The sequence below is a fragment of the Pezoporus wallicus genome, unplaced genomic scaffold (assembly GCF_028554395.1).
Source record: "Pezoporus wallicus isolate ANWC-B61680 ecotype Strahan unplaced genomic scaffold, APGP_CSIRO_Pwel_v1 contig_8791, whole genome shotgun sequence".
NCBI classification, from domain to species: Eukaryota; Metazoa; Chordata; class Aves; order Psittaciformes; family Psittacidae; genus Pezoporus; species Pezoporus wallicus.
This window is the reverse complement of record NW_026635603.1, coordinates 84,823-107,794: the sequence shown is the minus strand read 5'-3', so window position 1 is coordinate 107,794 and position 22,972 is coordinate 84,823. Positions and strand designations below refer to the sequence as shown.

Genomic DNA, 22,972 nt, shown 5'->3' with positions numbered 1-22,972 from the left:
TTACAATTTGGTACCATGACCTACTATTTTGCAGGATACTCAGAAATATTAGATATGTGAGCAGAGCAACTGTATTTGCTATGCTGTTAGTTTCTAACAGCAGGTCTGATGCGTCAGGCTTACTGCTCTTGGATCTATTTTCATCTGTTCAGCATACGAAAGGCATAGGCATTTTCATCAAAGCATTAAAAATGCCTGTGTGCTGTCCACACTATTTCTTCTACTTCTGTAACACATAAGAAAAACACACACGAGGGAAATTACTAAAATACCAAAACAGGAGAATTTGAGGAGCAGACTGAAGATCCTCACACAATAGTGGCATGTCTGGAAACAAAACAGACCATTTTGACAACTAAAGCAAACTACCAAGGCATAATTTTCAGTAAAGCGTGTCGTTTGGGGCTTTTTTAAAGCAAAGACAAACCACAGGGGAGGGGGATAACAACGCTTTTCTGTTTTCAGTTTTTTGTTCTACAGAGACATCTAGCAACTCTGCAAAATTAACTCTCTGGCTTAGCAGAAAACCTGATGAGCATTTGAGAGCTCATTTCTCCCATACCCTCAAATTAAAATTGGGTAGTCTAAGATCTGAAAATTACAACAGTAGGTTGGATCTTTTAAAAACCTGTGTATAACTGAGAAAAAGCAGCACAAAGGAACAATATGTTACATTATTTATATCTATCTCTGTGTATTTACATAAGGATTAAAGTGGTTTTTTAACTACAGTCAGTTCCTAAAAGCATCACCCTTGTGTTACAAGCTATAAAGACATGCCCCTGCTATAGTATAATCCACTGATGAAAAATAACAGGTGACAAACCTATCTAAACTGATAATAATGTTTTGAAGAAATGATGATGCCCTTCCAATGATGCTCTTCCAATGAAGGTGAAGCTCCCTAACATCCTGCACACTGCCACTATAAAGGAACATGTCTCAGAGATTTATAAAACCAGTAGCCAGTATTAGAGCAGGCTAGAGACTTCCCAGCAGGCTAGACACAGTTCTTGGTTTTAGTGATGGCACAGAGAAGGAACTGTGATGGAGAAGAAATTACCAGACACTGTTCTTTGGTTGGTACTTGTGGCCCCTATCTCCTCCCTCAGTAACTTTCAGCTATGTTTCTCCACATACTTTTCTTTTAAAAAATTCCAGAAGCCTTGTTTCACTCTTTCCAAGATCTTTTGGTACGGAAAGGCCCTGTCTTCGGCACAAGACCTTTACAGGTGTACACAAGTGTCAGAATCATAGAACAGTTAGGGTTGGAAAGGACCTTAAGATCATCTAGTTCCAACCCCCTTGTCATGGGCAGGGACACCTCACACTAAACTATGTCACCAACCTGGCCTTGAACACGGCCAGGGATGGAGCATTCACAACTTCCCTGGGCAACCCATTCCAGTGCCTCACCACCCTAACAGTGTTGAGCTTGTACACGGGTCGTACATACAAATGTTACCTAAGTAAATAATGTTTTGGTTCTGTAATGATAGATTACAGAACTCTCGTATAGATTACAGAATTCTCTTCCAAAAATTAGGCTCCAAAAATTAGAAAAAAAACACCAAGAACAGCAGTTTTCCCTCTCCAATTTGTATTTTCTTTCCTTTCTAACTTCACCTAGCAATATAGAATTCTAAAACAAATCTTTCTTCACTAACACAGAGAACATTAAAAAAACAAGTATCATGAAACTGTCTCCGTTTTAGAAAGATTTCAGTAACATATTACCACAGATCAAAACCGCAGGGCCCCGAGCATTTAATCGCAATATTAGGCCCATTTTTTTGTACTCCCTATAAAACCTAATTGATTTCTATTAAAACAATCAAACAGAGCAACAAACCACACGGAGGATGGCAATCACTTGAATTTCCCTGTATTTATTTGTGTATCTCGTTGTACACAGCCTAGTTGCTTCGAAAGCCAAATTCAGTAACAGCTGATGGTCTACAAACCTCTGTCCAGTTCCATGGCACTGACTGTAATGTGGGATGCTGTACAGGCAAGAAAGTTTCTATATGATTGGTCAAACCATCTCTATAAACATCATCAGTAGGACTGTGCAGTATTTATTTTTACAAACAGCTTATTTACCAAATAGTTTTACACAAATTGAAACAATTTACAAACTCAAGACTAACAAAAACATGGAAAAAGATCTGGAGCACGGGCACCCATCACAGAGAAAGGAGTGGGAAGAGAACAAAAATGATTTTAGAAGTTTCTCTGTTCTGCCCTGCCCTCACTTTAGCTTTCATTTCTGGTGAACTGAAAACATTTGGTGAACATCAGCAGGTGAGCAAGACTTGTGTGAGCAAGAGGAAGGTAACAGGCAGGATAAATATGTAAGTTTACAGATTTCCCCAAAGTTTTCATACAACTTTCTCTACGGAGCAAATTATAGACAGAGAGCAATTTAACTTATGCCCATTCCTCTAACTTCTCTGCCAAAAACTACTGGCTGGATAATGCCATCAGTTGCATAGACTTGGAGGGCTCAAAAAGCCTTCGAGAACTTATTCCAGTAATTTATAAGTGCACACTACACATGTAACTTAACTTAGTACTGGAGTTTTTTAATGCAAAATCATTTTGATTCTGACAAACTAAGCTTAAAACTATTGTCAAACTTTAAACTCCATACATACATAAAACATTTTATTGATAAAGAACTCATAGGTAATTATGCAAACCTCTGGTTCTTTATGCTAGCTTCACAGGATACCTGACAAAAAGGCCTTTTTTCTTAATTAAATCAGAGAGCACACATTCAGGCATCCTCACCATGGCGAATCAATTTGTGTACGCACTGAATGAAAGCAAATTCAATATATAAACACACCATGGAACTGGTTTCACGTAAGGTGTTATTATCAGCAGTATGAAAAGCATTTTTAAAAGCACTGTAAGAAACACTTTGACGGTGCTCCTTTAAAGATGGGTATAAAGGAAGGTTGATACCTTTCTCCAAACCATAGATAGATCTGAGCATCACTGCAGTAAAGAGTGCAGCACTGATTTTTTACTTCAGATGCACCAGTAAGATTAAATTTATCCTTGCTCATCATACCATACAAAAATCAACAGAAAAGCTAAAGAACATGGAAAACCCCAGGGAATCTGCAGAGGAAAAGGCCACAGATACATGTATTTTGAGGAAGAAATGGAAGCCTTCTCCCCACATACCTACACATCCATTCTATTGTCATGAAAAGTTCCTTATGATTTTAAGAGAGAGGGTAATGCCAAAGGCAGTATGCTCAAAAGGCATTAACAGATAGCATAGCCGCAGCAGGCAGCTTACATAGTCTGCTAGAACGGAAACCTACAAAACCAAACCTTTTACTCCTACCAGAAACTTTGACATTTCGTGCGTTAAAGTATAATAAACAAGAAGTTTGGCAAGGGAGTTTACGAACCAAAAGCACACACAAAGAGAAGTGCAGTATTAACCTCCTCATGCCTCCCACACGGTTATCTGGCTGCAGCCATTGCTCCTCTGAGGCCAGTGGCCGCCATTTGCCACCCTGCTACGGCTCTGCCTTCATGAGGGGAGCTCCCATGGGCAGTTCCAGGCTTCCACTTAAACAAAGCTGAACGTGTTAAGTTAGGACCATAAATACCACATCCAGTAGCAGCAACAACTAATGAAACTGGTTCAGGTTTTCCATAGAATCCCAGACTGGTTTGGTTTGGAAGAGATCTTAAAGATCCAATTCCAAAAGCCAGTGCCACACGCAGGGACACCTTCCACTAAACCAGGTTGCTTCAAGCACCATGCAACCTGGCCTTGAATACTGCCAGGGATGGGGCAGCCACAGCCTCTCTGTACACCCTGTGCCAGAGCCTCACTAACCTCATAGTTTTTAAGCCTTTATGCACACACTCATCTGAAGAGAAATCCTTTCCAACCTCGCACCACTCCTAAAGGACCCAGAAAAGCAAGGCCAACAAGCTACTGCTGCCCTCCAGCACAGGTGTACCCACTTGCTGCTTGTTTAAAGCACACTTTAGAAAGCCGTGTGCGTGTATATACATTTATACGTTTTATTCTTATTACTATTATAGCAAGAAGCGTACTGTAAGCTCTTCTGCAAGCCCCAGCTCGCTACTCCTCGCTACCCTCCTGTCAGAGGTGCAGGCAGCTCTCCTCAGCTTTCCACACGCTTCCACTGCTGGTAGCATTCCGTATCGCTCCCCGGCACCGCCTCCCCAGCCCGGGGCAGAGCCCGGCCCTTCGAGCGCTCCAAGCCACGACCGCCCAGCGCGGAGAAACGAACGGGTGGGAACACGAACGGTCCCTGGCCCAAAGCGACGCAGCGCCACCCGCCATCCCCTACCGGGATCCGCGGGCTCCCCCTACCTGCCCGAGCAGCCGCCAGCGGGCTCTCGCCGCTCCCGCGCCGCTCACCTCGCACCGGCCCGCGGCGGGGCGGCTCGGAGAGCCGGCAGGCTCGGCCATGCGGCGGCAGGAGGGCTCAGACCCCCTTTTCGCTCTGCATTGCCCAGCGGGGACTTGCCGCTGAGACTCCAGCAGCTGCCAGGGCCGGCCGGGCTAGGGATGCAGGGGAAGGAAGTGGGTGGCCATCTTTGTTAAGGGCAGCGCTGGCAAGACGTGCCGCCGCGATACGCCCGGCTTTTTAGGCGCCCCGGAGGGGCAGGAGCGCGCCTCAGCGTTGGCCGCCTGTGGCCTCAGGGCCAGGGGACGAAACAGTATCTGTAACGGGAGTGACTTGAGGAAGCCCCGCCAGGGACCGTGCTAGCCCTCCCGGGGTGCGGCTGACTGAAGCCTCCGCCGCCGTCTTGGCTACGGGCAGTCCCGCGAGGCAGCCGGGCGCTGCTCCTGTCGCCTTCCATCTTACCGTGAGCCGAGCCGCCGGAGAGAGCGCGGTCCGGCCCCGCCGCGGCGGTGAGGGGCGGTGGGAAGGGCTGGTGGGGAGCGGGACGGGGAACAGGACCGCGGGAGGTGAACATGGAGGGTCTGCAGAGCTGTGAGCGTCCCTGCGAGGGGAGGTCAGCTCTTGCTGCCAAGTTACTTCTTGAGATAAAGTGATTTTATTGTTGTATAATAGTTATAAGGGGGGACAACTTCCAGGAAAACTCCCCAAACCTTACCTGGCTTTGGTTCTTCAACATCTAAACGTAAAACGTTTGCACCTTCCCTTCTCTCATTGATAGTTTCACTGGAGTTAAAGTGCCAGGAACCACGTTTTGCAGTAACACTGCAGGCTAAACTGTGTACCCCTTGTTAAGAAACTAAGATCTAACTGTTTCTTCTCAACTGATACACCTAATGAATCAGTTTCACTGCTTTCAAAGAGAGGCAGTTTTACCTGCAGTTTACGGTAATGTATATTTCACATATTGCAAATGATCAGCAATTTACGATGTTTGGGAATTTCAGGCTATCAAGAAATGAAGGTTAGGACATCGTGTGTTGGACTGCGAAATCTTCTCCAAGGGCTGAGCTGCAGTGTCAGATACTACTCTAAGCATAGCTGTCTTCAAGCAGTATGTATTTATAGTAAGATAAAACCAAAACAATGCTGCATCCTGGATTGTTCAGGAAGTACATGCACGCACAGGACTCTGCCACCTGGAAGCATCCTGCCGTGGAGATGCTTTTCCTGCAAGGTACGCTGATTAAGTATGGATTTAAGGTCAACAACCACCTTGGCACATCTGCGCAGGAAGCCTCTCATATTTTCCAAATGTAGAGGAAACACATTTTTCCCAAAGAATTTGGAGCAGGGGGATAAGTATTAAGATTTCAGTTACGTTCAAAGCTCTGTACAGTTATTCAACTGGCCTGTACTGTTTTGATGGAAAGCTGCATTTTGGTTGAATTTCCTGCTGTAGTGATTTTTTAAAAATTGGCATATTCCAGAAGGATTCAGATATAGTGTCAGGAGGTAGCTGCGGGGAGAAGTAACCTAGGATGGAGGCAAAGCATCCAAACTGATGACACCAGACATAGACCATTGTGAGCTCGCTCAAAAACCCTGGACTTATGCCGTGCTGACCAGTAAGTCATGGTTTGCACCATGTTAAATATTAAAATACGCTATTGACTTCTCATAATCTATTCACATGTGATAAATGATACTTTTAAAGGTACTTGGATTTATTTCTGAAAGTAAATACTGTGTACATGGGGGGCAATGTATCGTGCACAGTTAGAAAATGAATGGAATGAAATCATTTCAGGCCTTCTTGTGTTTCTAATACAGAGTGTGCTGAATGTGTTCTCAAAGTTTACTGCAGTATCCCAGCCTGTAAACCAATTTATATGCGTAATGCATAAGTACTGTTTAAAAAGATTGGTGTTTTCGTTTCTCTTAAACTTTTTCAGATGGATGCATGGTTGTTATAAAATTGTTTCAAGTTGACAGTGTTTCTGCAGACGTGACCTAAAGATCATCTTGTTGTAACCCTCTTATTTCTAATCATAATGTAAACAGTTCCTAAGTCTGTGTCTAAAATGGAACCAAATGTTTCGAGGAGCACATAGGAAGCCTTGATGGATGAGAATGTGTGGTTCTGGGTTCTGTTTATTCCTTGGCAGTTCACTAATACAGTTACAAGTACTGAACTATGACACTGGTTCCATGGTACAAAAAGGTAGGGGTTTTTTCACCTGAAAGGAAGCTGTGCCTGTTAGTTTTGGAGCAAATGTTTTCAAACATTGTCACTGAGATACTTTGCTGTCCTCAGAATCTTTCCAGATTAAATATCCAGAAACCTCATTCAGTTTAGGAAGTTCTTGAGCTAAAATCATTGAAGGCTGGGGGAATACCTGTTGGGGAATATCATCTGGGCTTGTCACATTCTTAAGCTTTCCTAAATATCAATTCATGGCCACTGTGGGTTTTTTGTTTAGTTGCTTCTGTTTTGAGGAGTGGTGTAGACTTACAGCAATTTTTCCAGTGACTGGGGAGAGGATGTTACAACTAACACATACTGCAGTTCCTGTACCTTGATGAATTACACAGCTGTGCTAGAGCTTCTCTAAGGGCTTTCATGTTTTCCTTGAGTTGTGCTTCGGATTTGGTGATTTTAAGGCTAGAGGGACCATTGGTCTGAACCATTCTCATGAACAGTGTGGTTTACATTCATAGGGAGTATGGTAACTGGAGCAGGTAGTTTCTCCTCCTTTCAAAGTGTACTCATAACATTGGTGTTTTAGATCTCATGCCTCTGTGAAGACAAATCAGGAACAAACCAATGGTTCTTGGTGCAAAGTGAGGATGGGGTGAAAGTACGTCCTACTTTTTAAGTTTAGGCACATTCACATAATACCTTGAATGTTATAAATGCTGCTTTTTGTGATCTGTGCAGTGTTATGTGCTGTAATATATGTTGTTAAGCTTATTATTTGAACAAATGAGGTTTTACAGCAAGCGAAAGTAACATTGCTCTATCAATTTTAATGAATTTTTAACATTTTATAAGAGAAGACAGTGTTGTCTTCATGGATTGTGGAAAACCAGATCCTTAAGCTCATTCCTGATAAAATTGTTGCAGAACCCATATAATTTCATTGCTTCTTTCTGCACCCTGTGAACATTTATGCTAACACTTCTGGGGAGGTGGAGCAAGAATCTGAACAAGCTGCCAGGACTCCTAGGTACAGGGACAGAGGTGTGGGTTGCATTGTTGTCTAGGAAAGAAAATGGTGCTCTTTGTGACAGAAAGACTATAAGAAAACAGCTCTGAAGAAGGAAAAATAATAGAATTCCACAAAAAATCAACTAAAACCTAGTTTTAGAACAAGAACAAACATATTTACATATAATCAACTCAGATCATACGTTGGTAGTAGCCTGAATTTTGAAGAGAATACCTCAGTAAATATGTCAAGTAAATCACTTTTGACAATCACAGAGTGGTTTGCAAGAGACTTTAAATATCATCTAGTTCTAACCCCCCTGCCATGGACACAGCTTCCCCTAGACCAGGTTGCTCAAGGTCCCCATTCAGCCTGGCCTCAAACACTAAAAGATCAGGAAGATCTTATTTGACTCACTCCAACTGTGGTTTTTAATGGCACATACTATTATAATAATGCAAAGTTGGTTTTGGGTCTATAGCTCAGGAAATACTATTGTTGCTTCAGTATATTCATGTTGGAGTACAGAGCACTGGCTTGTAGCTGTTGTTTTGTTTCCTTATTAGCAGGAAGGAACAAAAATCCCTTCCAAAAGGAAGCAAAACGCATCCATAACAACATCAGACCTTTCATACAAGGATCTTCTGAAATCAGAGCAGGAAAACTGGAATGACATTTCAGCAAGATACAAAGCTATGACAAAGAGAATCAAGGAAAAATTAGAAGAGTTGCACAATAAGTATACGTTCAATCTGGAAAGTCCAAGGGTAAGTGGCAAAAAATAGAAACTTGTAACTGAGTACAAATAAAAGGCAGTGAAGCCATTCCTGCTATGAAATGCTGGTTTACTGATTATTTTTTGTAGTTTTGAGGTTTGAATGTTTTAATATTTGTGGATAGTAACAGCATGTGTTTAGAACGTGGTCGTGTAGTTACCTTAATTTCTCCGTAAGCCAAAGCAAGTAAAGATACAATAATCATCTGACTTTCTGATAAAGAATACAATACATTTTCATTTACAAGAGCAATTGCAGGTGATGTGAGTCTTTTGTTGAATTTAGAGTAGATATAGGTAGCTTAAGTACCCTAACTTTGAAAGAACCTTTCTGATGCATTCGATTCCTACTGTATTATCAAATACATGTCCTATATTTTGTCATTTGTGTAAGTTACAATTGTGTTGAATATAGGGATTCTAAGGAAATAGTCAAACTATATATGTTGGACTTGAAACATGTTTGGTTTATATTGAACAGATCAGGTTTGGAGAGAACGTGTACTTTGAAGAGAATGGCTGTATATTTCTTTCAAAAGCAGGTGATGGTAAGGGATTTCTCTTCCTAACATGGCACAATTGTTAAAAATATTGTATGCATCACTTAATGTACTTTTCTTACATGAAAGGTTAATTGCTGTGTTTCTTAAATAACTAAAGAAAATTACTTTTACAAAATTCTTTCATGATTGATTAATAGCGAATCCAAAAAGGTGAGGTGAAAACAGTTAGTGAATAGTATATATTAATACTAAGGCAAGTTTCTGGAGGAGAAAGAGAGAAGTAATTTTTTTTCAGAGCCCTAAATTAACATTTTGAAAACATGAAAAGCACATTGATGCTTTTTTTTATTTGCTGAGGGAGTGAGGAAAGATTTTACTAATTGTGTTCAGTAAAAACAACTGTGCTTTAGTTATTTGAACTTTAAAATTTAACATGTTTCCTAGAAGCCAAGATCTACGCTTTTGAAATATTTTACATAATAACTACAAGACTTTATCCCCCCCCCCCCCCCCCCCTGTATTTTTTTTTGTTTATTTTTACAAAGTGCATTTTTAAGTATCTTGCCAGACAAATATTTGGTATTAATAAATTACAGTAATATGCTTGTGAACACTGCTGACAGACTTGCTCTAAAAACAGACATTAATAACCACTGTTAATTTTGACAGTGCCTTAATTACAGGATTTCTTTGCTATCTCTATTTTTAAATGTAGTAGATGAAGAAAAGGGTGACATTTTATTCAGTACTGAAGATCTTGGCTTTTCTGATGCCTTTATTCAACGTATCAGAATTTCACCAGATCAGAGATACATGGCCATCAGCTTAAAAAGTGAAAACTCCGAAGAGGCAACCTGTGTTGTTATGAAACTTGGTCATTTTCCTGTTGTGGAAAAAGTCATTCCAAGTGTATTTAGTTTTGGTAAGTTGTTTATGAATACCCTGTGGATCACAGCAGCTTTCAACACAACATTTTTGTCAATCTACAAATAATGATAAAATATTTTTAAGAAATAAGCAACATTTTCCCATTTAATCATTACAGCTGTATAATTTTTTTATTTACAGTTTCTTCCACAATGCAAATTTTTAAGTTACCTGATGTAGATGGAAGTGGCTGCTTTCATGATACAGTTTTTTCCTCGCTGTAAAAGCAAGCATTTATAGATGTTGAACAGTCATGATATCTGGGGTTTTTAATTTCATAGAATGGTATTTCATTCAATACGCTTCTTTAAAAACTACTGACATAACTGTTTACACTATAAAGATCCTTGTGAGGAATGTTCTAGTTTAAATTCTTACAGCTACAACTACAATCACTGATGATAGCTGTAGGCACTTGACTTCACTGAAAGCGTGCGCATGGTACCTATGATTAAGTACTGGCTGGAATTTCAACTGGACCCTAGGATGTGGGTCACAATTCAGCACCCAATGAAGTCAATTCTTTAAGAATAGATAACAGAGCTTTACATTGCTTTTAAATAAGCAGAGGTAAACTGAAGTGAAATGAGAATCTTTCTTATAGTATAGAATCAGAGAATTTTTGGGGTTGGAAGGGACCTTAAAGATTATCTTGTTCTAGCCCCTCTCCTGTGGGGGCTAGAACAAGAAGAATGTTAAAGAATATAGAAAAGAGTGCAATAGTGTGCATACAATGTTCCACATCTTGTATTTTAGATTATATTATTAAATGTCATTAAGTGTAAGTAATGCAGGACAAAAATTTAAAAATCTAGGTAAAACTTCCTAGCTACAAAAATGACTAACAAGAGTTTAATGTTGTGTTTGCACAACTGAAATTTATAATGCCTGTTAAAAACCAGGCCTGCAGATTTGCCAGTGACGTTTTTCACTATACTTGATTTGAACATCTATCTAGGTGTGTCCAGAAGAATCAGTATATTCATAAACCAACTCCCTGTTACCTACATAGGTGTGACAGCTTATGGCAGGTAATAAGTGTAGAAAAAATTACTATCAGAATAGTAGAGATTACACCCATTTTGTCAATTCATTCAGGTGTGAGATACAGAGGTGTCATGAAGTACAGAGGTCCCTCAGTCATAAGCAAGAGAATTTGTATTTGCGGTATTGTGTATTGCATGATACACAATAGCAGGCAGATAGATGAAAGTGCTTGAAAATTTACATCTATGATTTTTAAATGCTAGGCTATAGAAAAACTTTAATTTTCCCTCTTCCTAGTGAACCTTTCAGCTTCCTGTGCAATTTGGAGCCACAGTGCTGTTCAGAGAGCAAATTGTTTGCATTACTTCAGTGTGGTACTTCCTCCAGTTCTGTATTGAAAATCAGTATTTATGCATAAGACAGCATACAATAACTTTTTAAAGCATATGTATTAAACATCCTTCTGGTGACTTTAGGACCGGAGATAGCAATAATTTGGCTGGATCAGTCAGATTACTAAATAGCAAGGTTCCTGTATTTATACATTTCTAATGTTAGTGAACACATGTACACACATAGAAAACTGGAGAATTTTTATTTCAGCAGTACCCATGGGGCACATGCATCATCTCTTTTCTCTAAATGGTTTGCATGCAGTCACATGCAGTGGTTCAGAGCTCATACTCCTTTTATTATCTTGCTGACTCTTCGTAAATCTTTGTTCCTCTGCTCAGTTTTAAACAGCCACACCTTCTGTTTTCCTGTTACCTCCAGAACCCCCACAGGGTCAAGAGCTTCCTCTTCCTGGGCCCTGGACCATGGTCCTCTGCCTTTGTGTGTTTATTTATTTATTTTTCCAAATGAGATTCTTGTTCTGTGGGATTCAGAGAAAACATGGAAAAATCTTTTTGTGGCTTACCCCAGCCTCTGGGATAGAGAAGTGCTGTCCTCCATTAGATGTCAGCTGCAGCCCACCTTTTTTAACAGTGGGTCCAGTAGTGTTCATGGGGCTCCATTTTCTCTCACTAATTGTATATACTGTTCCAAATTTGATATGCATTTGTCTTTTTTTCCAGAATGGGCTGCAAATGATGTTCTGTATTACACAAGTCAGAAGAACCTTAAATGCCAGAATGTGTTTATGACCACTTTCACTAATCAGAAACATACTAAGTTAGTTTATACAGAACAAGATGCAAGGTAAGACTTATGTAAAATATAACAAGTCCTTTATGTATTCTAGAGTACCTTATATGTAAAATATAACTGGTTTGGAAAACATAGCCTTTCATATCATATTCCAAATGGTAAAAGGCATTTTTAACTTGTGTCCTGCTGTCAGTATTGCCATATGTAGTCTGAGAACGTGCTCTGTTTTCCTCTTGATACATGATCAGCGGAGATTTAACTTTCCTCTCTTACCTCATGAGTTCAGCTGAGTTTATAAATGTCAAGGTCAGCTTCAGGTCAGGTTGTCCTTTAATGAATGTGTGACAGTTTCATACAGGGTAAATCAGACTGTGGATTTCATTTTGTTTCCTCGGCTATTGATGTCTGATAAGTCTTTTAAAAAAAAAAAAACACAGAAGTTCAGGCTAATCCTTGCTCTGGGTAATGGATGAGCAAAATCATTACAGCATTCCCAGAGACAGAACTATTGTTGACTGAATACCCTCTCAATAACCTTTCTTGAAGCAGTGGTTTAGGAAGACAAGAAGGCTCTAGCTAAATTGAGTGCAGAACTAGTTTTTCAACTATGCAGCATGTGGTCGATTTATACAACATTCCATAAATGTTTGTGATTATTGTTAATTCAAGTTACATAATAAAGGAATTGCTATTATATTTTCATCTAAAAAATAGGAAAATAAAAAATCTGCAGTTGAGATGGAGTAAATAAGATCCTTTTGTTCCAGCGGCAGTTGATGCATACTTTTGGAAAATCAAATTGCACTGACCTGACACTTCCCCACAGGGAAACTGTTGCCATAATTCTGAAGGTCACAGTCATTACAGTAAATCTACTAGAAACTTACTCTAAAGGTTCATGTGCTACTGCAGCTCATAACTGAAGTTACATGTTCATTGGAGATGGCAAGACATTCCTTTGTATGGACACTGAGCAGTTCCATTCTACATCTGACCAGCTCTTTTAGGTGCAATCAAATCATTTTTGATTTCTTGACTTCTTTGAGAAAAGCTACAAAGACCAAAAAAAAAAAAAAGTAATATCAAGGTCAGAGTCCTTGGGGAGAAGTGTAACCTGCATTTCAGTTTGACTCTCTCAGAGGTAAGGTCAGCAGAGATGAACTGTTGGAATCTCTACTGAATGCAGTACTGCACTCTTGCCAAATTCATGTGTATTAGAGAGGCAGGAGGCTGATTCCTTGCAGACTTTAGATCCCCTGCTGTGCCTGTCCTCTTTCAGATGTCAGGAGGGTACAATTAGAAAAAACAATAGTACCAAAAAAAAACCTGGAGTTCCTCCACCTGCAAATAATTAAAGGCACTGAAAATGCTGTGTATCGCATCCTTTCCTTCACCAGTCAAATTTATTTTGAAGTCTAGAGGGATCATTATTGCAGTCATGTATCTGATCTGTATTAATGCAGATTACAGTACTCAAACCTGCAATTTCTTGATGAAATGTTCTGGATCTTTGTGTTGGACAGTTTTGCTTTTATGGACATCCAGTCTTAAAGATTCAAAATGGCAAAGAAACTGCTCTGTCTCAAGATGGGATGCTCCAGTTAATTTGGATGACTCCTAAGGAATTGATTGTGAATTTTTAGCCTGAATTTGTGTACTATTAACATCCAGCCACTGGTTATCATCCTGTTTTCTGTTTCTGGTTATTATCCTGTTTTCTGTTTCTGGATTTTATAAGCATTTCAAATCAGTAGATACTTCCTAGTTTCTTACATAGTTCCAAACCCAGTTCCTAGCTTCCAGCTTTACCAGTGCAACTTGCCTGTCTTGTCTCATCTAGGCCTCTGTACTTCTTTTAAAAATAGTCCTTTTTGTCTTACTTGCTTCAGACAAATTTAGGGCAGTAACACTGAGGCTTTTTCTCAGTTTATAATAGCTCTTATTTGTTATTGCTGTTCCCACAATATCTTTTATTAATTTGAATTTAATTATCTATTACTACTTTAAAAAAAAAGATGTTACAAGCTCAATAGAAAGTTCTGTGTTGTGCCTGAATTTTAAAGCCTAAATACATCAATGAGCTTCCAATCTTATCTCAATAATGCAAACACTTGGATTCAGTTGGGCAGCAACTGAACTGCTTGCTTGTCATATTTGTGGGGTTTTGAATCCCAGGATTGATGCAGCAGGAGTGGGTTTGGGAACCAGGTAGTCTGGAATTTCTTCAGCCCCTTTGCAGGCATGCCTTTTTCACCTTGCAGAGGGAAGCCCATGATTCTGAAACAACTGATCTATTTTTATAATACTAATCAAGTTTAAGCTTTTTTTCTAAAAAATAATTATTCCTTACAGGTTTTTTGTGGACATATATTGCACAAAAGACAGGCGTTTTCTCACTATCAACAGCAACAGCAAGACCACCTCGGAAGTTTGGCTGGTTGACTGTAGACATCCTTTTAAGTCACCTGCTCTTGTACAAGCACGAACAGAAGGAGTCGTTTACCACATTGAACACAGAGATGACGAGTTATATATTCTTACTACATATGGAGAACCTGCAGAATATAAGGTAGTTTTAACTGATAATAAGATTCATTCAGGTAACTGTTGCAGATCATATAGAAATAGTAAAGCTGGCTTTTAATTCTGTACTTCATAGGTTATTGAAATAATTTTAGAGAATTACACTGAAAGACTGATAGAAGTACATGGAGACTTACCTGCTGCATGCCAGTTTGATTCTAACTCCTTTGGCAACATCAATAAATGAATATGCTTTAACAGTCATTTCTCCTATATTAAAATTTAAGTTGGCTATCTCAGTCTATATAACCAAACCACCTTACAGTTCTGGCCATGCTGAGAGCACTTACTGCATTAAAATTTCCTACGGATTAATCTATGAGAACTGAACTTTTCTGAATGTTACTGAATTGTTCTTCCATTTTGCCCAAGTGAAGGGAGTTTCAAAGCCTCCAGTTTTAGTCAGGTAACACACACCCCCCCCCCCCCAATATGAACTAAAACATTTTTGCAATAAAGATGTTGTATGAGTGCACTTTAATGTCTGTACATCTTATTCATAACTCTTACCTACATCTTGGTTTTTAGCTGATGAAGGCAGCTGTAGCTGCCAGCGGCAAGGAGAACTGGGAGTTGGTTTATGCACTGGAAAAGAAAACCAAGCTAGTAGATTTGGAGATGTTCAGTGATCACTGTATTATATTCCTGAAGAATGCTGGTCATCTTTACTTAAATGTGATTTCTTTTGTTTCACATTCAGTTCAGTCAATAAAGGTATGTTTTAATACTATTTTATATATATATTTTTTTTAACATTATGATGAAGACAAAGATAAATTCCAAGAGTAGAAATTGTTTGGAAACTGTAATACTGCCAAGTATTATGCCTACTGTACATTACATGTGGCTGGTTTTCATGTGGCGGCTTACTACAGCACTTAGAAAGTTAGAGAGCAGCTATCCTATGATACAGTTTTTTCTTCAGCTTATTGCAGTCAAGCTTTTTACAATACAGCTGATTTCTAATGTAAAATAGGACTTGATTCCCTAAACACTCCACTTGGTTTTACTGGGCCTATTTTTGGTTACATTCATCAGCATAAGCAAGGAAATAAACCTGGCCCTCCCACAGAAGAAACATCAGAACATTCCGAAGACAAGTATGGACACTGTCCTATAATGAGTGGGAAGAGTTGATGTTGCAGTAGAATTTGTGCAAAGTATTTCTTCCTTTCTCTAGTTGTTGCTAAATACTTGTGGATTAAAACCAAAATGACTCAATTCAAACCCATGATTCCTGGAGGCCATTCAGGCGAAATACTTGATTGATTTGTTTGCCTGAAAAATACAATCTGAACTACTCCCAAGTTTATTGCGACAAGCTACCAATGCTGCATTCTATAGAACTGCTACAGAAAAAGGTTTTCAACAAAGTGCACTGTATGCTGTCTAAAACCTTCATTTTTGAATATGGTCGTAGTTTATTTATTAAGAAAGGGTCTGCACTTACTCTGGAGAACTTGGACTTCTGCTGCCATTTCAGATGTCACTAGCAGCCCAACCCAAGTAAGTAGTAGTCTGGCAGAGGGTTTGACTGTGTCCCTGCGGCTCTCAGAGAATGCATCTTGATTTCTTTTATTCTTAGCAGAGTTAAAAATCTTAAATATAATAACAGTAAGTGTCTGAAGGTGAACGTGCCAGGAAAAGGTTTTGTTCTTCAACAATGGCTGGCACTAGGAGCGAAGTTAAGAGGCAGGGGTTTTCAGTGGCTTAGCATTACTGAGCTAACTCACAGCAAAGGCTTAACAACTGACATGGACTTGGCTGTATAACATGTTGAAGTAGAACTGAAAAATCAGGGGAAATAGGATCTAAAAAATAAAAACCATGCAGAATCATTTCAAAGAATGTTTTAATAAAAACCTGCACTAATGCCCATTTGAAACTGAACTTGGATTTATTTTCCCTTTTTTTTTCTATTTCATTGTACAGCTTTATCCCATGGCCTTAGGGACAAAGTTTGCCAATGTCTTTCAGCTTTTGACTGTTTCATTACTGAGCTTAAAAAAAATACTCATTGTGCTACAGACAAGCGGAAGATACTCAGAATCTTTTTCTCTGAAGGACACGCTAGGCAAAATTTACAGAAGCAGTGTAAGGGTCGGTCTCACTTGAAATGCCATGTTTTCTCAGCTACCTACGTGGGCCTGTGAATTTGAATTGGAATCTCGACCTGAACATACCACCAGCGCTTGCTATTTTCAGCTCACCTCCCCGATACACCCCCCTAAGCGTTTTGCATATTCATTTAAAGAAAATAATCTCATTGAACCAGCTGTGCAAGAGGTACCAATTATTACGAATTGTCACACTACACGTTTACTAGCTAAAAGCAAGGTGAGAATTTTGCAGTCCTTTTCTCATTCCTTTTATTCTTCCCTACCTCCCCACCCATTTAAAGAAAATGCATTTGGCAGGGAATAGAGATTAAAAAATGTAAAGAGCAGTTGGTGCTATAGTTACTAAACAGTGGGTGTTTTCTCCAGTGCTACAGGGAAGAACAAGAAAGAGTCGTGATATTTTTTTTTCATTAACCTGGGTATGCTAAAGGAGATAATGGTACATGATGAGTCAATAAACTTGGTATGGTATAACTTAGAATTGCTAGTTGATACGCAGTGTCATGCTCTCCATGATAAATGAAAAGGGTGCCAGCTGTTGGAAAGAACACCCCACAACCAGCTGCACAGCATAGGTCAGGAAAGGAAAGTTTTAACAGCCTGAACATAAAAATTTGGAGATGTTAATAAAGAGTTTGTGCTGCAGTAAGTGGTAAACTATTTTGTTAATAATAGCTATTCTTGGTGTTAACAGGGGAAGGGAGACTTGGGTACTTTGGTAGTTTAAAAACTCCTCAGGTGTTGCACTTAAATGAATTTTATACTCTGCATCCGTAAGCCTACACAGCAGAGGTTCAGTCTCTTGCTTTATTTTTCAAGAGTGCTTTGTACATTATAAGTGAAAAAAATTACTGTAATCAGAAAAACACATTTTAAAATAAATAATTGAAGTTTTCATTGCTATGTGTCATTGAGATTTCTGCAATGTCCTTTATTGTAAAATACTCCTTTTCCAGGATGAAACTTTGGTGCCAATTACAGTTTTTCATAATAGGAATTCTAAAGAGCTACACAGGAAACCACTTCTAGTTCATGTATATGGAGCTTATGGCATAGATTTGAACATGAGCTTTAAAGAAGACAAGCTGATGTTAATTGAGGAGGGCTGGATATTAGCATATTGCCATGTTAGGTAAGTTAAATAGAAAATGGCATTCAGATTTTAATCTGTGGGATATACAGGTATTTCTTGGTATGCAACTAAAGAGGTACAGTAATACTTTTTTTCATGTAGTTATACCCAATTGTTCATGCTTTTCACTTCCATCTCATTTTAGAATTTTTTAAAAGTAGTTTTAACAAAAAAGTGAATTTACCTCAGGAAAAAAAAAAAAAAAAGTACTTTCAAGACCACATACTGCAGGTAGGTTTCTGCAGTCGACAGGATTGCTGTGTGCAGCTTTTCGTCTTTTGACGCCTCCTTACTTCTTGTCTCACCTTAGCTCAAGAAAAGTTTTGGTAACACTCAAATTGCAGTGACACGCTACCTCCCTCTCTTTCCAAGAGTATTGTGTACTGATGTTCAGTCTGCATCTTCTGAAAGCCATTTGCCTTCTACAGCAACTACTTAAGCATTTAACTGGCATTTCTACTTCTTTTACTGGCTAAATCCTCTTGTCTCCAGTTTAGGTACAAACCTACTAGTTTTATGTAACCACTGTAATTCTTACTTCACATTTTCATTGAGATAATAATTCAGTAGCTAAAGAAGAGAGCAAAACAATTGCTTTATGGAGGAGAAGAAACACCAGTTCCAAAACAAATTCAGTATACAAATACATTCAGTCTGCTATAGTCGGTGGCAAGCATTGTGGTGTTCTTCCTCCCACCCCTTTAAGTACCTTAAGATGTAAGTCAGGCCTAGATGAAGATGGATTCTTCATCCAAAATTGAAGAAATTTGGCAGACTACTCAGTTAATTTTAAACTTGAAACCTGAATAAGGAGACTTCAGGTGGTTTAGAACTAAAATCGTGGTTGTGTAGAAAGAAATAGAAATAAATTTTTAAATCCTGTATTACAAAGTAGAACATTTCAAATAGTATCTAAAATTCACAAACTAGAAAAAAAGCCCCACTTTCTAACACTCTCAGGATTTAAGCTGTACAGAAGACAAATCCTGAGGGCCTCAATGTGGAGCTGAGAAATACAATTTTATTGGGTTTAATAAATGCTGGTGTTATATAAGTATTCAAAATATTTCAGATACTTTTATAGCTTCCCATAGAAAAAGATAATGTCTGATTTTGTATTGCCTGCAGTGAGGGTGTCATTTCCTAAAGTGATGCTTTTCCTGTGAATTCCAGGACACAAAGGCAAGGAATACGCCTGTGCAGTTAGTTAGGATTTTCACCATTCATCGTGCACAGATTTTTTTGCTTGAATATTTTATCCACAAAGGCGGGTAAAGACAAGCATAGAGAAGAGTTAACTGGGAAGGGAAGCTATGGTTTCACAATTCTGAGGCTGCTGAAGCTTTGCTGTGTAATGTTTTCCAAAGAGACTCCAACTTGACTTGCTTTAAATTTCAGGGGTGGAGGAGAGCTAGGCCTTAGCTGGCACAGAGATGGGTGCCGGCATAATAAACTCAAAGGGCTCCATGACCTTAAGGCTTGCATCATGCTGCTGCACGAGCTAGGATTTTCTCAGCCAAAATACACAGCACTAGCAGCTGCCAGTGCTGGAGGAGTTCTTGCAGGAGCCCTGTGCAACACTGCTCCAGAACTCGTCAGAGCCATGGTTTTACAGGTGAGGTGCTGCAGACCTTGCATGGATTATGATGTTCAACTGTGTCTTTGGTTCATTCTACCAGTTTCACAATTGGAAACATTCCAATTCAAAGTTCCCTTTCCTCATTTGAGAAAACCTTGAACTAGACCTGTGAGGTCCTCTGTCCTATTTGCTAATTTTTCTTTTTCAATAACTTCTAAGGCTCCTTTCGTAGATGTCCTAAATACAATGATGAAAACTCATCTCCCACTGACAATTGAAGAACAGGAGGAATGGGGAAACCCATTAGCAGATGAAAAATGTATGAAGTATATCAAAAGCTATTGCCCATACCAGAATATTAAGCCACAGGTAAAACTATATTCTCTGTGTGGAATAGTACTGTAATGTAACAGTTTATGACAGAACAAAAAGTGGAAACTGGAATTTTTTTAAAAAAGCCTATTTTACCTTTTCAGTGCTTTAAACCCCAGTGACTTTAGAATTGTCTTTGCTGCTGCTTTGTGTGAAAATGAATCATTAATACAAATATGAACTATTTCAGTAATGATCTTGGCAATATTTGGAGTCATAAAAGACCCCTGAAATCAATCCTAAATAATCCATAGGTTTCAAAACCAGCTGTTGTTACAGGACTGCCAGGAAGTAATAGATTATTCTGTCGTATAACAACCTTAATACGTAGAATACCTTCTACTTTTGTGGTATTACAGTAAAATAAATAGAGAAAAATCTGTTACTTTATGAGAAAGATCAGTTGTCAAGTATTGAACTGGTTTTGGTTTTTAATCTCAGTGTTACCCTTCAGTTTTTATCACGGCGTATGAAAATGATCAACGGGTACCACTAACAGGAGTTTTACGATATGTTCAGAAACTGAGGAGGGCTGCACTAGATCATGCCAGCACAACAAGTGAGAAAGGTAAGAAAAAGATAGAGCTAACTAAACCAGAATATTAGTAAATCATGTAATTAAACACTATAGTGATTGACTCTTCCTTAGAAGCATTCATTTGTACAGTACAATCCAGCATCTAAAGCTCTGGAGTAATTTCTGTTACCTGCAGAGATGAGATGTGCAGTCACACTGACACATAAACCTCAGCTTCTTGAGATGCACTCTCCAGAGCCTTAAGAGGGTTCAGATATCTCTGTATTGTAGACCTGCCTGAAATAGTTCAACCCATGTGTTAAATGTGAAACATGACAAACCACAACAGGCTAAGGAAACCCTCTTTGAGATGAAAAAGACTAGGAGAATATGAGTGGGGCTTACACTTTCCTAGGCCTCAACATTTGGTGACTACTGGGCAGTGATAGATGAACCCATACTGTCTAGTCCAGCTACTGATATATTCAGCCTGCAGTTCTCAGCAACACATGGATAAAAATCACTTTTGCTACTCTACAAAAAACTGCTTTTCCCAGTTTGCTCCAACTGCAGGTGTTAGTCCAAGTTAGAATAACAGTAATGCCAAGGCAGGGACACTTTTATACCTGAAAGTTAACACTAGCTTTGGGACTGTTGCCAGCAAAAGGTAACACTCAGGACTTACCATTTTCTAGTACCACCCAACCTGGGGAGAGGCTTTTACCATCAGTACCAACAGAGATCTTGAATTAGCTTTTCTACATTTCATTGTGCTCCTTCTCTGCTAGCAGCACAACTGCAGTGATTGAGAAGGGATAGGAGATACTGTAATTGCTGCTTCTTTCTTTGCTCAGAAATTAAAAAGCATGTCTTTCCAAAGAAACTCAGCGAGAACAAAGATGCTAAACATACAAACACTTTTCAAGCGTATAGTTAATAAAAATACAAATAGTCCATCCAGCAAGCCCCTATATGATTCTCTTCTTAAGGAATAACAGAAATTCTGTCAGGACAGGAGGCAGAATGACCTATCCTGAACAACTCACATCCCCACTTACCCTTTTCCTTGTTCATTCAATGTCAAGTGATCGCTAGCTTCACTGTTCCAGGAAATTGGATCCCTAATATCATCTTAGACATCCAGGCAAGCGGCAGTCATTGCGATTCATCTTGGGAGGATTCACTGAACGAGGTATGCTCCCTTTGCTGCACAAAGTCATAATGTGGTGGAGGCAGGTGTCCCCTTGATGGGTACTTCAGCCTCAGTCGTTCATGGAATGTATGCTTGAATGTGTGTTTGAAGTATCAAAAGAAAAAGAAAACAGACCTGCTGGAATTAAAGTTGCTCGTGCAACCTTTTATAAATATTGCAAGAGCAACTTCTGGTTCTAGATATGTATAAAATTCAGTAGTTTCTTATGTGTATATATATACACACATACCCAGATAATTTTATATATTTATCAATATATAATTTTTAGAGATATAGAAGAGCCAGTGACAGAGCCAGATTATTTAACCTCATCATGCCTTAAGACCCAAAATAGTGTTAAATGTCCATTTTAAAGTACTGAGAGCTTTGAATTAAAGTTTCTAAGTTGTGTCAAACATCGTTCCAGCAGGAACAGTCTTGAACTGTAGAGCAGTAAGTGCCTAAAATTGTCATACTGGCTCTTTACTTCCATCTTCCTCATGAGTAAAACATATGTGATGGGTTTGATCTTTACATAAGCTGTACTATCAAAAGAACGCTACTACAATTAGGTTTCAAGACTTTGCCCGTTATACAAGTGTACATGTTAACAGCAGCATACTGCCAAGACCTGACATACCATTACCAATGCCTCAGACTATCACAGTTGGATACAAATTTTATTACTGTTAATTTTAATAAATCCTAGCAAATGTTATTTGGTGGTTGAGACAGTTATTCCCAAAGTTAATTCTCTCAGGAAAAGCCTCATTCTGTCCTAGGTTAAGGTATTGCTTAGTATTAGTATGGGAAAGGAGTAAGATTGGAATAACCGTACAAGAACCTGAAGGTTTATAGAGCAAAGAATTTTTCTGTTTTGTAATGAACTATTATCATTCTTTTAGGTTGCAAGACACCTTGCTTTTCTGAACAAAGAACTTGAAGTATGCCATCTCCAACATCATAGCAAACCCTGCAAATAAACACATTGACCACCTGAAGAACTTGGGGTCGGATTTTTATTTATATAAAAAGCGAACACAGTCTCCAGAGGTAGCTCCTCTTGGATCCCTGCTTTGTGGGCATAAGCAGACAAATTCAAAGACAAAGTTGGATATAGCATTGGCTTATAAACATACAAACTAATAGCCAAATTTCTTCCCTGCCAGATAGTACAGAAGTAGCCACCTGCATTAATCAATCTGTTCAGTACGGTTCTCACATAAGCGAGCAGTGCAGCACTGTTCACAACAGTTAGTGTGCAAAGCCCAACATGTGAAGGACATGCACTTCATGCTCACAGCCTTGACAGTTTAAGACCTCTCTGTCAAAACCACATTTTACACAAGGCAGTAAAACTCCCAAGAAGTATTTGATTTAGAAGTCTCACTGGTTAGAAGTCTTCTAAAACTAACCCCCATGTGTAGGTGATGATGACTGTTGCCCTTCCTAGCTACGTCACAGCCATAGTGTACTCATCATATGGTGGGATCAGAAAAACTGCAAAAAAGAAATGGT

At 39.1% G+C, this 22,972-nt stretch overlaps 2 protein-coding genes across 8 annotated transcripts in view; one reads left to right on the top strand and one right to left on the bottom strand.

Annotated features, from left to right (window-relative positions):
• CAMKMT (calmodulin-lysine N-methyltransferase) overlaps nucleotides 1-4,595 on the bottom strand; it is a 208,824-nt gene extending 204,229 nt beyond the window's left edge. For all 3 annotated transcript variants that reach the window (XM_057396964.1, XM_057396965.1, XM_057396966.1), the window contains exon 1: nucleotides 4,373-4,595. In XM_057396964.1, the coding sequence (XP_057252947.1) occupies nucleotides 4,373-4,471 (99 nt within the window). In that variant the 5' untranslated portion in view covers nucleotides 4,472-4,595. The remainder of the gene's footprint in view (nucleotides 1-4,372) is intronic.
• A 197-nt stretch (nucleotides 4,596-4,792) lies between these two features.
• Nucleotides 4,793-22,458, top strand: PREPL (prolyl endopeptidase like). Of its 5 annotated transcripts, none has more exons than XM_057396954.1 (15): nucleotides 4,793-4,918; nucleotides 5,414-5,643; nucleotides 8,188-8,385; nucleotides 8,875-8,941; nucleotides 9,612-9,818; nucleotides 11,887-12,010; nucleotides 14,312-14,528; nucleotides 15,071-15,256; nucleotides 16,676-16,879; nucleotides 17,619-17,794; nucleotides 19,193-19,409; nucleotides 19,593-19,742; nucleotides 20,187-20,313; nucleotides 21,372-21,454; nucleotides 22,360-22,458. In XM_057396954.1, exons 2-15 carry the CDS (start codon nucleotides 5,425-5,427, stop codon nucleotides 22,435-22,437), a joined length of 2,253 nt encoding a protein of 750 aa, XP_057252937.1. In that variant the 5' UTR covers nucleotides 4,793-4,918; nucleotides 5,414-5,424; the 3' UTR covers nucleotides 22,438-22,458. The 5 variants fall into 5 exon arrangements, with proteins under 5 accessions (XP_057252937.1, XP_057252938.1, XP_057252936.1 ...); XM_057396955.1 differs by having other exon boundaries at nucleotides 8,185-8,385; nucleotides 9,615-9,818; XM_057396953.1 differs by having other exon boundaries at nucleotides 8,185-8,385.
• Nucleotides 22,459-22,972: the final 514 nt, after the last annotated feature.